Source organism: Corapipo altera, unplaced genomic scaffold (assembly GCF_003945725.1).
Source record: "Corapipo altera isolate COAL_440 unplaced genomic scaffold, ASM394572v1 52b, whole genome shotgun sequence".
Classification (NCBI taxonomy): Eukaryota; Metazoa; Chordata; class Aves; order Passeriformes; family Pipridae; genus Corapipo; species Corapipo altera.
Window position 1 is genome coordinate 4814682 of NW_020884922.1, and position 13920 is coordinate 4828601.

Consider the following 13920-nt stretch of genomic DNA (forward strand, 5'->3'; position numbering starts at 1 on the left):
CATTTTATACTGTCTATATGTTTTCTGCACATTTCACTAAAATGCTAAAATTATACTTATTTATTCATATTTTCGAAATACTTGAGTTATGTGTAAGCTGAAAGGCAAAAATTCAATTCTGCTTTGGCAATGATGATGAAAGATTTCCCATTTTGCCTAGTTTCTAACTTGCCTTTGAAAGTGCTTCCACAAAGATCTACCTGGTATTATTATATCCTGCAGAACACTCTGAGAACCAATTTATATTCCTAGGAAGGAGAAATGCTAGATGTTTTAGTCTCCTCAAGGAGACTTTGCCCAAAGGGCACTTCATCCTCAGTATGTGGATGAATCTTGTGGCTCAAGGAAGACGAGAGGGGATTCCATTTGGGAAGGAGCATGAGGAGAATTTGGATGATTTCCTGTGAGATCTGTGCTTCTGCTGCCCTGGACTGGCCCCCCTCCTCAGCCCCATGATCTGTTGGCAGGTCACCGAGTGTGGTCTTTACCCTCCCTGCAGCTTGTCTTAATGGTGACACTGAAGGCAGAGACTCTCTTGCTTGCTGCACCTCTGGCCCCAGGGGTGGCATTCCCAGCTGCCAGGCAGCACTGTGTAACAAGGCAGTGGATGTCAGGGTGTGACAGGGCAGGCTGCCCAGCTGCAGGAGGAAGGCCAGACCAAAAGGTCCCCACTTGCCTGGAGGCACTGCAGCCACTGGGCTGTTGTACCTGCCTGGGCTCAGATGCTCCTGGCTGGATCTCTCCTGCTGTTTATCATCTTTTCCCCTTTCACAAAATACCTTTATACCTCACAGAATTTTCAGTGATGAGATCAGAATGTCTCATCCCATATATATCTTATGGAATAGAGATAATAATGATGTATAAACTAGTTTTATATTTTGAAAGAAGTCTTTAAGTTGTTTCAAGTTGTATAAGCTACTGTGCAAGGCAGAAGAATATGCAGATTTATATTTCCATATATCAGGACAAGCATATCCACATTCTTTGAACCTGAGCTATGCTTGCCCACTGTGCTGATGGTTATTTGTAGAGATGGTAGAACTAGAACACACAAATCTGTCTAAGAGCATTGTAACTTCCAACCTCCTCTGTCATCTCTTTGAGAAGTTAAAAGGCCCTTTTGCTTCCAAATTTGACTACATAAATGTATGTGTGTTATGATTGCATATAGCGCAGCAACCTCAGGAACATAAGTGCCCGGGGATATTGCAGTTGACTTGTAAACAACTCAGAAAGCAGTCAAGCATAGGGTTGGAATGGGAAATGTTAATGCAATTGCCTAAATTAAAGGCCGTGGATAAAACGGCTTTGTTGATGTATAAATTACTTGCAGTTAGCACAGAAAATAATTGATACTATGACAAAGTTAATTACATGGAAAAATACTATGAATTTGTATGGCTTCACTGTAAGTGAGGTATTTTGTATGTCTTAGGGTATGCCATGTAGCTCACAGACCACCGGACACTTTGAAAACCCTGAATTAAGTGTATGGGAGAGAGAAGATGGTAATTTAGGATGTGGTCCTCCATAGTACAGGATGTGTGAAGATCTCCCAGTAATTTTCAGGGGAATAGAATCTGGGTGCTCATTGCATAGTCCATAATAAAGAGATTTCAGAAACTTACTTCTAATCAGGTGAAGTAAAGGCTTTCCTTAGAAATACAACCTTAAAATAGTCTGGACAGTTTGAATCCATCCTTATAAATAAAGCTGCAATAGATATAATGCTGCAGCATTAATGAGACAAATAAGAATGAAATAGAAATCATAATCACTTTTAAGCCATTATGCAAAATTTTTCTGTGCTGAATATGACAGAGCTGGAAATTTCAAGACCCATGAAAATTGTACTGAAGTAGATTTGCATAATGCATTGGAAGAGCTTTTGTGAAAATGGAACTAGTGGGAGTTATTTAAATAACAGTATAGCAGCTATTAACAAAATAGCAAAATTCAAAATAGTAATTTACTTTACACATCTCTTCTAAAACATGTCCAGAATCAAGATAACTGTCAGCAAATAGTACAGCATTGCAACCCACCCTCTCAAAATCCTGAAAGAACAGATCCTGAAAGAAATTCTCAGATACCTGACAAAACACAAACCTTAGTTGTAGACCATATTATTTCCACCATGTAAAACAGCTGTAAAACTTTATACCACCCCATGGAGAAGCCATATGATCTTGAGCTGTTAATCCTTACACATGCTTAGGCAGGAAAAGAAGAATGAATGGTTTATGCTATGACTATTCGAGTTCCATTATGTATTTAGCGTGACCACTGCCATTTTCCTCTCCATCATCATCATCACTTCCCTCCCTACTCCTGCCATTACTCATCCTCCTGCAAATGTACATCTCCAAGCCCATCTGTGGTGTGTAGAGCTCTTTGACTCCTTTGCCCATGGACTCACTAACGCTTCTCTCCCAGGCAGTGAGAATGCCTTGTCACACTTGAACCACAAGTGGATTCTGGATTCTCCCGCTTGGAGTTCATGGATGTAACCTGGCAGCAACCAATCTATATGTCTTCTGTAAATGATCCTCCAAGGGTTTACCTGTAGCAGTGCTGTCATGCTCCCAGGAATAATCACAAGGTTTGTGTTCATTTTTGTAAGTCTTTATTCTGTGATATGCCCTTGAAACACATTAAGTTCCAGTGTTGTCTATAGATCTTGTTAAAAGGGTGTGGATTGCCTGTTCCACACAGCAAAAGAGCAATTTTTCAATCATTTATATACTCTTCATCTTTTCCCCTCTAGCCTGGTCAAAACTTCTGGTTTGACGTTGTCCTTTGGTACAGAGAGAGGGACGGTGGCAGTTTTCCTGCACATACTGTGACCAGTTCCATAAGGATGACTAGGAGGTGGAGAGAGGGTGGTTTGGGTTTGCTTTCTGGTACTGTGACAATTGAAAATCGTTGTATCTGCATGGTAATTTTTGATAGTGTGTGTAAAGAGAAAAAAAAAGGCATTTTGTATGCTGCTGTACTTGCTCAAATACATAATGCTGGGGTATAGAGCAAAATATGATGTTGAAATGACACTTTTTTTTTTTTTTTGCGCATAGCTCTCATGCCTTTATTGTTTCCTTTCCTGAAGCTGGGCTCACTGTTGCATTATTAATACATACTTGCCACTTAGAATTGCTTTTTGGGTTGTGTAGATGTGACTTCATTCCTAATGCTTTCATGTCGTCACCCATGTGAACGTCATCTTGCTCGTGTTTTGTGCCATCAAATGATCTCATAAGATGCTTGCATTTTCAGAAAACTCTGCTGCATGATCAACACATAAAGTAACAGACTGAAGGGCTTTACTGCAGTTTTTTTATCTGTTTGTTTACTCTCAGACATTGATTTAATGGCATCCTATATTCTTTGTGGTTTCCTTTCCTCTGCAATTCATAATGACCAATTCAGGTTGGAATTACAAGAATGTTGCACGCTCACTGCCTGTAGTACTTAAATAGTAGCGGATACTTACCGATAATACAAGAGATGGAGCATGCATTGAGTGACTCTTTCCTTGTGAAAACCTTACATCTTCCAGCAATTCCTGGCTTGAGGAATTTGTTTGCTGAAGTACCTGCATGCTTTACAGCGCCTAATGAATGCTTTCCTGCTTTCCGCCTGACTCCTGTCTTTGTTTTCGGTACCGAGTGATACTCCTAGCCTGTGCTATTAGTTCTATTAAGCAATTATATACGTCATTCCAAGAAGTATTTAGCTGTGTTTGCCCCAAACATGCTGCTTGCCTTCATTTGATTCTTCTGAAATTACCATCACTGTAAAACCATTTGCCACCCTGTTTCCGATGGCTGATGGCTGTAAAGGTCCCTGTGCTCGTCCCTTGCTGGCAGCTCCTTCCCACAGTCTGTTTTGTCTTTTCCCATGAGGAACCGACTCATCATGATCACAAGTGGTTTTTGTCTGTACCAGTCTAATCCTGCTATGTTCCTTTTGGGAGGAGATGGCCAGGGCCATAACCAGGGGATACTCAAGAGCATTAAACAGAATATTTTCTAGCAGCCCTCTTGCCTCATGCTGCAAGCACACAGAGAAGCCTCAGGTGATAAATGGAGCCTTTTACTTGATCCCTCCGACTTGCCAAACTAGCCAAAAAATGCCAGCCATGTGCAAATGCAGATTTGTGTGGTGGCTGGGGGGTACAACCAGTGTGTCCACAGGGGAATAAAATAACTATCTTGGGGGCTAGTCTATGCAGTTGGTGCAGGGACTGGGGGACGGGGCGAGGAGGGGAGGATGGGGGGGATGGGGAGGAGCATGACGGTTCTGCCTTTTCCTGTGTTAAAGTCATCAGACCTTTGCACTGTTGTGTTTAAAACAGTAGTTTACCTGTTTTTTTCCAGAATCAGATAAATTCTGGCTGTCGACATCAGTTTAAATCACATTTCTCACTACAAAGAAATCAAATTCATAATCAACTCTTCTGAGCATTCAAAAATATTAAATGCATCTCTGAAGAATAAACATCACTCTTCAAATGAATGGTTTTGCTTCTCCTATTAACTGTGTAGTAAAATTTCTACAATAGTCACAGGGGGCACAAAGAGGGGTTTTTTTGTACTCGGTAGATAAGGATGAGCTAGGCTTTTCTCCAAATCTTTTTTGCAGTAAGGGATTTTTACTTAGAAATTCACAAAGACTTAATTGTACAGATTCCCAGCCCCTAAGATGCTTTGTATTGTTGTTTGTTTCCACCATAAATTTATGGTTTAAACACTTTTATTTCCCCCCTCCTGCCTTTTGTTTCAAATTGGACTGCCAACCATGATGGTTTTAGGTACTTTCATGATCTGTTAAGAAAATAATGCCTTATTTTTTTTTCCATCCTACTTTACAAAAATGCAGTTTGAAAAAAAGGCATGCATTTTATTAGAAATGGAATAGAAACCTATTCTGTGGTAGTGAATGCCAGGGATGAACTCCTAATGTTCACAAATTCTATAGCAGACTTCACAGGGAATTCACTAGCCCCAGGACTTCAGGACTTTCCATATGTACAGCGTGCCTAGGGTATCAACACCGCTTAGGGGTTGATACCCAAACACCTGACCACATTTTCTTTTTGAGGGAACTGGTAAGACTCTGTTCCAAGTGACCCATTCCTGGGAGGTGCTGCTGGGGAGTGCAGGATGCCAGCTGGGCAGGAGGAGGTAAAAGCATCTCTCAAGAGGTTTCTAAAATGCAGTAGAAAACCTTGCGGTTGCATGCAGAGGGTAGATAGAGAAATAAAGTGCAAGTTCAACAGCTAGTCATTGTATCTACTTACAGGTATGTCATTCCTCCTGGATTAGCTGAATGAGAAAATCCTCTGGACTTAGTAACCAGTAAGATGCTGAGAGGCACATTTGGGTTTTGTGCCTCTGTCCAGTAGATTAGAGGCACCAAGGATGCATAGAAGGTCTTGGACAGATGGAGATATTGGGGTGAGCGACATCTGTTCTAGGAAAATACAGTGAGACAGAAATGGAGAAAATGGGGATTTAATGGTTTATAGCAATAGTGCAATTGAACTACTCAAAAAGGTGTGTCAAATGTATGTTTGAACAGGGTTATCTAAAGCTGAGGTGCTGCTTAGCTGTATTCCAAGCAAACACAGCATCTCCAGACCCAATCAGCAGCAGCTGAATCACCCCAGCTCTGGCCCAACTTTAACTTTGCCCCAGGATGGGTTTCCTTGATTAGCTGTCAACAATTGGTTCTTCAGAGTTATTCCATGTTAGCTTCTCCTCTGAATGAGTCACTTTTGCTGTGAAGTGCCTGTGAGAGGACAACCGTATTTCACAGACGCCACCAGTAGCCAGAAGACAACAGCAGTGACCAGGTCAGGGTTCCAAAGGCTGCAGATTTTCCTTTTTTTGTTGCATGGTTTTCTCTCCCTGTGAAGCTCCTATGATAGCTGCAGAGAAAGAAATTTTTGCACCTTCTGCTTCAGATCTCAAGTTAGGACCTTGTCCTTGTTATCAGATATGCTTTTCCAAGCCCAACTAGTGCAGCACTGACTTTGAAGCCGTCACTGTCATGCTGTCTGCCAGCTGTCTGCAGCAGCATTTTGGGTCACACCAGGCAATATTGAAAGCCCTTGTGCTGCCTGTTTTGGAAAAGTTAGTTGAAGGCTGTTACAGAATACATAGAGTAAAAGATAAAAAGGATTTGCCACAGTATTTCTTATATCTTTTATTTATTTTTCTACAAGCAGGCAGCCTGAAATAAAGCAAGAATGAGGAATGTGATCTCGAGGCATTTCATGTTCAGATTCCTCTCTGACGAAGAATAATTCATTTCAGCCCAACTATGCAGCTGTAATATAAAAAAACCTCCAAAACCAAATGCAACACAAAGCTAGTAATAAAGCAGGGTGTGGGGGAAGGGTCAGGCTTACAGTGAATTAATTCTCTTGGCTTCAAAACACATGCAGAACTCAGACTTTCTTCGCAAGACATGGTGGTCTAGTGAAGATACAGTTCAAAGACTGCAATGTTTTTTGAAACTATTTGCTAGCCATGACTGTATATCAATATACAGCTCAGGTGGGCTGAAGGAAGATGTATTTGAATGAACTGCCTGCTTTTGTCAAGTCATTCCCATAAAATTGTGTCCTTACTTGAACGTGTGTCCTACTCAGCTGACCCTGTTATTGCAGTTTGAATTAATTCAGACCCTGTATCTTTCTGTCTTTCCTGTTTGCAAAAGCACTGTCACCATGGTCTTTCAAGAACATTTTGACGATATTATGTGCACTTGCTTGGCTGTCATACTCTTGTTTGTTAATTTTGGTATTTAGTGCTTTGGAAGTCTTATTTTTAAATTATTCGTGATTGCAAGAGTAGTTAAGTTTTTGGACATTAATTTGCTACAGGCATTTCAACGGAGTCTTTCATAAGTCACTTGAAAAATGCCATGTGAAAATTTAACTGCTCAAATGACAGGTATTATCCCTTTATTCCTATGTGATTCTAGAAAAATAGACAGAGTATATTTGTAAAAACAATCTGGTGTTCCCCACAGTGCAGCAAGCTATTTTATTAGCTACCTCCAGACAGCTTTATTAATTGGACTGTCCTTCAGACAGCCTTGGTGGCGAAGAATGTGTTCATAACACAATTGAGAATATAAATCATAATGGTATTTTTCAATTTGTAAAATTTATTTCTACTCACCTGTTGTCTTCCTCTGGGGCAGAGCATAGACATGTGTAATGCAGAACATATGTACACTTATTGATCTTTAGGCCTCACTTGTCTTGGTTCAAGATTACAGAGAGGTACTAAACACTTTGTAGCTTCTTTGCCCACGGCTATTTTGCACAACATGGAAGCAAGACACTTCAATCACAGTGGAAGCTGTGGTCTGAGGTGGGGTATTCTTGAAAACTAGTGATTTTCTTCTCAAAAGTAATCCTTTAAATCTTCAAATATTTCAAGTGGTAAGGAATTATAGAGAATTTTACATGACCCGATAGATGGCATATTCAGCAATGTGTCAGAATAACGTTATGATGGAACACCATTTCATTGTTAATGAGTCAATGAAATATTCCAGCTTTCATTTTAGGTAAATATATTTGACCAGCTGTAGGCTTAAAGCTAGAAGTGTTTAAAACAGTCTTCATTTCTGGAGCATCATTTCAATCAACAGAACTTTCTTTTCTTCTCCCAGGTTTTTTAGGAATTTTCTGCCCTAGGTTAAACCAGCTGTGTGATGCTCCCAGTTAATTTCTGGCAAGTTGAAGTTCCCCGTAATGACAAGGGCAGTGGACTTGGAAGTTTAAGTCTTTTAGTTTAAATGAGTTCTGGAGTAATTAAGGACAATAACTCCGAAGGTGCATTACCTAACTCAGAAAATCCGTAAACCAGAATCTACTGGACTCTGGAAGGATATCCTGGGGGATATCTGTCTCTACTCTTCTCATTGATGGAATTGTTGGAGACGTTTGTCTAGATGATCCAGTGTAGCCTTTCTTATATATAGGAGGGATGAATGTCCCTGTCAACCTGAACTGTTTGTGGAGAGCCATTGGAGCTGAGGAGCATTCCTTCAAATGCAAGACACCCTAGACTAGTCTAGGAATAAGGTTCTAGTGAAAATAGTCTTTCTCTATGGACGACACAGAGAAGGTAATTTCTAACCACTAATTTTCTGACTGCTGGTCCCTTCCCTGGACTAGCAATACCCTGTATGAGTAGAGTAATTTTGCCTTCAGTGTAATTCATAAAATTCTACATTCACTTTGATACATTATTGTACCTTCCAGACCCTGATGACAATCTGCTTAGAGCAGTTATTATTATGATATTATTTAATCAGTTAATATGTTAAACTAGCAGATTCCATTCTCTGTGCAGTAACTCATGCTGTTTAATTGCAACCACTACGTGGAGAAAATGTTTGAAAGATAAGAAAGCACAGAGCTTCTGTGCAGGAAGGGATGCTGCTTAGCATTAAGTTGTTAGCCTAATAAAATTATCCTTTGGCATTACAGAACTTTATCATTTTACTTCACTCGCTTCAAAATTCAAAGTTGTTATGATCCCTTCATCACAAATCCATATCTCACTGCAATGCCATAAACCTCTTTTATTTCCAGGATCAAATCATGTAGTCAACTATATACATTTGTAGAGACTTAAGGTAAGAAAAGTATTGACAAAATCCGATATGTATGTACTGAACTTCATCATAACGGGACACTTGTCTCTATCCAATAACTCTAGTAGCAAAATAGCCTCTATTTTATGTTGCTAGAGACAGTGAAGATGCCAGAACTACTGTAAATCAGTGATGGGAGTGTACTCACTCCACTCTGAAGTAGGATTTGAGAGTTGTTTTAAGTCTTTTGCTCAGAATTCTGATAAAATTACTAGATCTGAGGAAGAGTGGAGATCGATAATGACAAGTTGTGATGTTAAGTCTGGATGTGTGGGCAACTAGAGGAGTAAAAAACTGGTTGGATGGTCGTGCTCAGAGAATAGTGGTTAATAAGTTGTACTGTACCTGGATGCCAGTAATGAATTGAATGACACAGATTTCTTCTGCAGAACAGAGATTTTCTTTTCCTCTGTTCACTGCTATTGCAGTGGGATTCTTGAGAAACAACATATTGAAACTACTGCAGAATGGGAAATGCAGTTGTAGAGCTACATCTGAATTCAGAAAATCGTCCATCAGTTCTTTTCTCTTGAGGCTTTCAGTGACTTGGTGTAAATGATTTAATTTCTTTGTACTCCCCTCATCTGTGGAAACTTAAGCCTGGAAACATGATTATAGGGTAATTGTGGGCAGCTTATCTTGGAAATAGATTAGGGACTGATCCTTCAAGCAGCTCAGCAGGCTGATCTGAGGGCAGTTTACCATTTGCAGCTACATGGGAGATGGAAGTGCTGTAACTGATTCAGAAGCTGAAAGGGGATATTAATACAAGACCTAATTTATCACTGCTGTTCTGTGTTCTGCTACGACATGCCCGAGTTGTTGTACAGTGAATATATTGCTGTTATTTTATACATAATCTAGGTATAGAATGATGATTAATAATACTTTACTGCATTAAATTACCTTTAGATTAAAGAAAAAGTCCCAGTCGGTGGATATTAGTGGGCCAGGATGCATCCCGGGGGCAGCTGAAGCTCAGACACCTCAGCCCAGCAAATCTTTACCTGCCACTCAGACAGCTGCTCCTGAGGAGGAGCAGAACAACACCACAAACACCCAGAGGCGCAATCCGCGGAGGAGTGATCTGAAGAGGTATTACACCATTGGTGAGTTTTCTTTCAGAGACAAAATCAAATATCCTTGTTAAAAAAGCAGGGTCTTACTGTTTATTTGTGGTTTATTTCTTTTGCTTAACTGCAGTTGGCTACTAAGATTACAAACACGCACAATGAACATTAAGATATCATATCTTAATGCTGATGTCAAATTATCCTGAAGAATTAACAATCTGTTCCAGTCACCCTCACAGTAAAGAAATTCTTCCTCATGTTCAGGTGGAACTTCCTGTGCATCAGTATGTAAAGCAGGAGATGGAGTAGTGGGAGGGGAGGGGTTGCATAACAGTAATAGTGAACAGAAATCCACCACATCATCAAAATGAGTTCTTAATCTAACTCAGGATTAAAACATGTTATTGCCAAATTGACCATAGTTGAATGTTCTTCTGTGATCACCCAAAACACGGTCGTATATGGAACTACAGACCCAGGTTTGCATTTATCTGCTTGTTAAATTTGACTCACTGCAGTTTCTTTTGGGAACCTTTAAACAATTCTTGTAACATTAACTCCATCATTGTTAGTAACTGAGGTGTGCTTCTAGTGATCACAAGGTCTGAGCACTAGTTGTTCAGATCTAAGCTTAGTGCTGTAATAACAGAATGTTGTTAATACATTTGAATATTTTGTTTGAATATTGTGTAGCACTTGATTTGACAGATTTGTTGACTGGAAAAGGCCTCTGGAGGTTATATAGTTTGGTGTTCTGTTTGAAGCAGGACTTCAGCCAACACTAGATAGAACAGCCAAAGCTTTGTCTTGCTGAGTTTTGACAGTCTTCAGGGGTGGATACTCCACTGCCTCTCTGCATATCCTGTTGGAACATGCACAGTGTATCCATAGAAAACTGCATTCATGGGCAACTTGCCCATAAACAGATATTAACGTTTGTGAACAACAGTTTGGACCCTAGGGAAGTATGAGAGTAACTGACCACAGAAAGTGGCAAAGCTTGCATGTTTTTCTCAAGTATCGTCTTACATTATCCTTGTACAGAGCGCTGGGCGAGGTGGCCTGTCTGGACTGACCCATGGGAGATGTATTGGTATTGTGTTCTTATACATACAGCCTTGTCTATGTGACTTGTCTAAATCCACAAGGAATAAGTTGCTGGAGCCAGTATTATTGCATACTGCATAATGTTTGACTTTTGCTGACAGGCAAATTAAAGAGACAAGAATTTTTCTGTGTCTTCACAAATGTTTGATGGCACACGTTCCTGAATATTGTGAAAAGGAAAGGTTTAATCTTGGACAGTACAATACTGATACCAGATGAACATGTTTACTGTATTGACTGAGTTGTTGTGATATTGAGTCTATGGCTTTGATAACCTGAGAGAAAGATCAATTACCTTCTTAGAGCTCCCATCAACCTCAACATATGTTAAGTTGTGAGCTATATCACCATCTTGAATTAAAAGAAATTTTCTGTGACTTGTCTCAAAAATAATTTCTAATAGTTAAAGTCTAAACAAATAATTTGTTACTTTCATGTTGTTCTACCTAAAGCAATCTGTGTCCAAGATCGAGCAAATGGATTTAGAAAATGTGTTAGAAAAGTAATGCCCTCAGCTGACTTTCTTCTTTTCATTTTACAATTATTTATTATTATTTAAAGTTATTTTTAAAATATGGTTGTGTTTTTTTTTCTTAATTTGGCTCTACAGGAAGCACTTCTGAGATCATTGTATAAATTGCACTCTGCTTTGCAGATCCAGAGACATGTGAGCATTTAGCTTGCACACACATGCTTCGCAGAAGAAATTACAGCAGCTTGTATATGCTTGCATCTACTGTGAGTAGACACAGGCAGTTGTATCTACTGTGTTCCAAAATAGTCTCTAGCATCAGAATATTTTTTAAATTTTTTTGTGTCCCCGTATACACATATTTACTTCAGACCTTTCAAAGTTGATTGTGTAATGAGGAAGGAATATCTGTTAATTTCAAGAGATTTTAAAATTTCATCAGCACCTCTTCTACTTTAGAGAGCTATGCACAAGATAGTTATTTTGCATTTCATCTTTCCCACAGACTGCATTTCAGATGCTCTCCAAACTTAATGACTGCAGTTGCACTTTTTAGATGTGGGGGAAAAGTAGGTAAGAGAGAAAAGAACTGATAGGAATAGGCATTGGGGAACAAGTTGTATGCTCGGTTAAAATGAAACAGAAAATGAAGAGTCAGTGAGGGGGAGAAATAACTGTTCCATATGGCAGGCTCAGCAGGCAGGAAGGCTCCTGCACCTCCAGCGCTGAACTGGTGTGAAGAAATTGAGTGGGAACACCTAGATTAATAAGATGAGTGTAGGAAAAACAGTCTGCATAGTGGGTTGGATTAAGTTTTTTGGAGAACTCTAGAAACAGCACCCAAGATACTTAAAAATAAAAACCTAAAATTAGACTCTTTAGGTGCTTCAGGCACTTAAAAATTCAGGCCACTTATTTCTGAAGTGCTTATTGTTGAGCAACTCCCTTAAAAGAGAAAAGGAAGACCCAGGTGGGTCTTCAGCACTCTAAAAAGGGGACTGGAATATTACACAGTGGAGAATGATATGGGTAACCTGAATTCAAAGCAGTAAGGCTGGATCAGCTTAATGCCATGTCCAACTACAAGAGCTACAATTAGCTTTCCTTTCTGGCACAGCATCATAGCTGTGTTGCTTGTAGGACCCATCTGAAGGGTTGCAGGATTCTACTTCATGGTATCATGTCAAAGGATAGATATTTAGCAATTTATTAAGGTGAATGAAGTAGCTAATGTTACCCTATAAAGACATGCACTTGAGGAGCCATGAAAGCCTAGTGTGTAGTGCTTAGATACTTCTGAGAGGATATACCCAGTAGATTACTTACCTAGTAACCCTGGTTTTGTAGGGGGTTCTATTTGCCATTAAAATAAAACTGCAGCACTGGTATAGCATAAATACATGATTTAAAAATAAGATGGCTGCATAAAAATATTTTCCTCGTCAGGCAAAAGAAATTATGAAACAGGACAGTAATTCATACTAGAAAATATTGTTAGACTACAGTGTTGGTGAGGGGAAGAGGAATGCAGCAATTTTTTTTAAAATTGTATCTAGTAATAAAAATCCTAATGCAAATATTACTACACAGGCTCTTGCTAACACAGCTCATTTCATTGAGAAGACAACTATCAACTGTCTCAGGAGGCATCTTTTTTTGGAACAGTCTCTATTATCAGTGGAAGCCATTGCTCTACAGCTACACACACTTAGTAGTTTAGACAGAGTGCATGACTATGTATATGTGTACGCAGTGTACAGCATGAGGACACTTGGGAAATACTGATTGTTCCCTTCTCTCCAGTAGTTAATTTTTAAAAAATTTGTTTCATATTTCGCTTGTAAAAAAAAAAAAAAAGGAACAAGCCCTTTCCTTCTTCATACTCTCTTGCAAATGAGATCAGTAGAACTCTTAATCAGGAAAATATTTTCTACTAGCTTGACCTTGCCATATTAGTACTCTGAATTAACTAATACAAAATCAGTGTGGGATAAGCAGCTCTGAATAAATACATTTTAAATTACTGAGTTTCCAAAACGGTTGTCTTGTAGCTAATCCCTAAGTGATAATTGAGAAAAGACTGATTTTCATGTGGGCTCCCAATCTTGTTTGTAAGAGACAAAATTTCAGTGGGTAGTTACTTTAAATTTATTTGGGATTAGTTTAGTCATAGAATCATAGAATTATTTGGGTTGGAAGGGACCTTAAAGATCACTCAGTTCCAAACCCCCTGCCATGGGCAGTGAACCTTCCACTCGACCAGATTGCTCAAAGCCCCGTCCAGCCTGGACTTGAACATTTCCAGGGATGGGGCATCCACAACTTCTCTGGGCAACCTATTCCAGTGCCCCACCGCTCTCATAAAGAATTCCTTCCTAGTAACTAAACCTGCCTTCTTTTAGTTTAAAGCCATTCCCTCTTGTCCTATCACTGCATCCCCTTGTCAAAAGTCCCTCTCAAGTTCTCTTGTAAGCTCTCTTCAGGTACTGGGAAGCTGCTATGAGGTCTCCCTGGAGCCTTCTCTTCTCCAGGCTGAACAACCCCAACTCTCTAAGCCTATCTTCATAGGGGAGGTGCTCCAGCCCT

The 13920-nt window shown here is 39.6% G+C and overlaps 1 protein-coding gene across 4 annotated transcripts in view; it reads left to right on the plus strand.

The window, feature by feature from the left end:
* The window catches only part of OXR1 (oxidation resistance 1), a 226608-nt gene that overhangs the window by 84770 nt on the left and 127918 nt on the right, over positions 1 to 13920 (plus strand). For 3 of the 4 annotated variants that reach the window (XM_027657070.1, XM_027657072.1, XM_027657075.1), the window contains exons 2-3: positions 2440 to 2605; positions 9595 to 9791. In XM_027657070.1, the coding sequence (XP_027512871.1) occupies positions 2547 to 2605; positions 9595 to 9791 (256 nt within the window). In that variant the 5' untranslated portion in view covers positions 2440 to 2546. The remainder of the gene's footprint in view (positions 1 to 2439; positions 2606 to 9594; positions 9792 to 13920) is intronic. The other variant, XM_027657071.1, reaches the window with a different exon arrangement.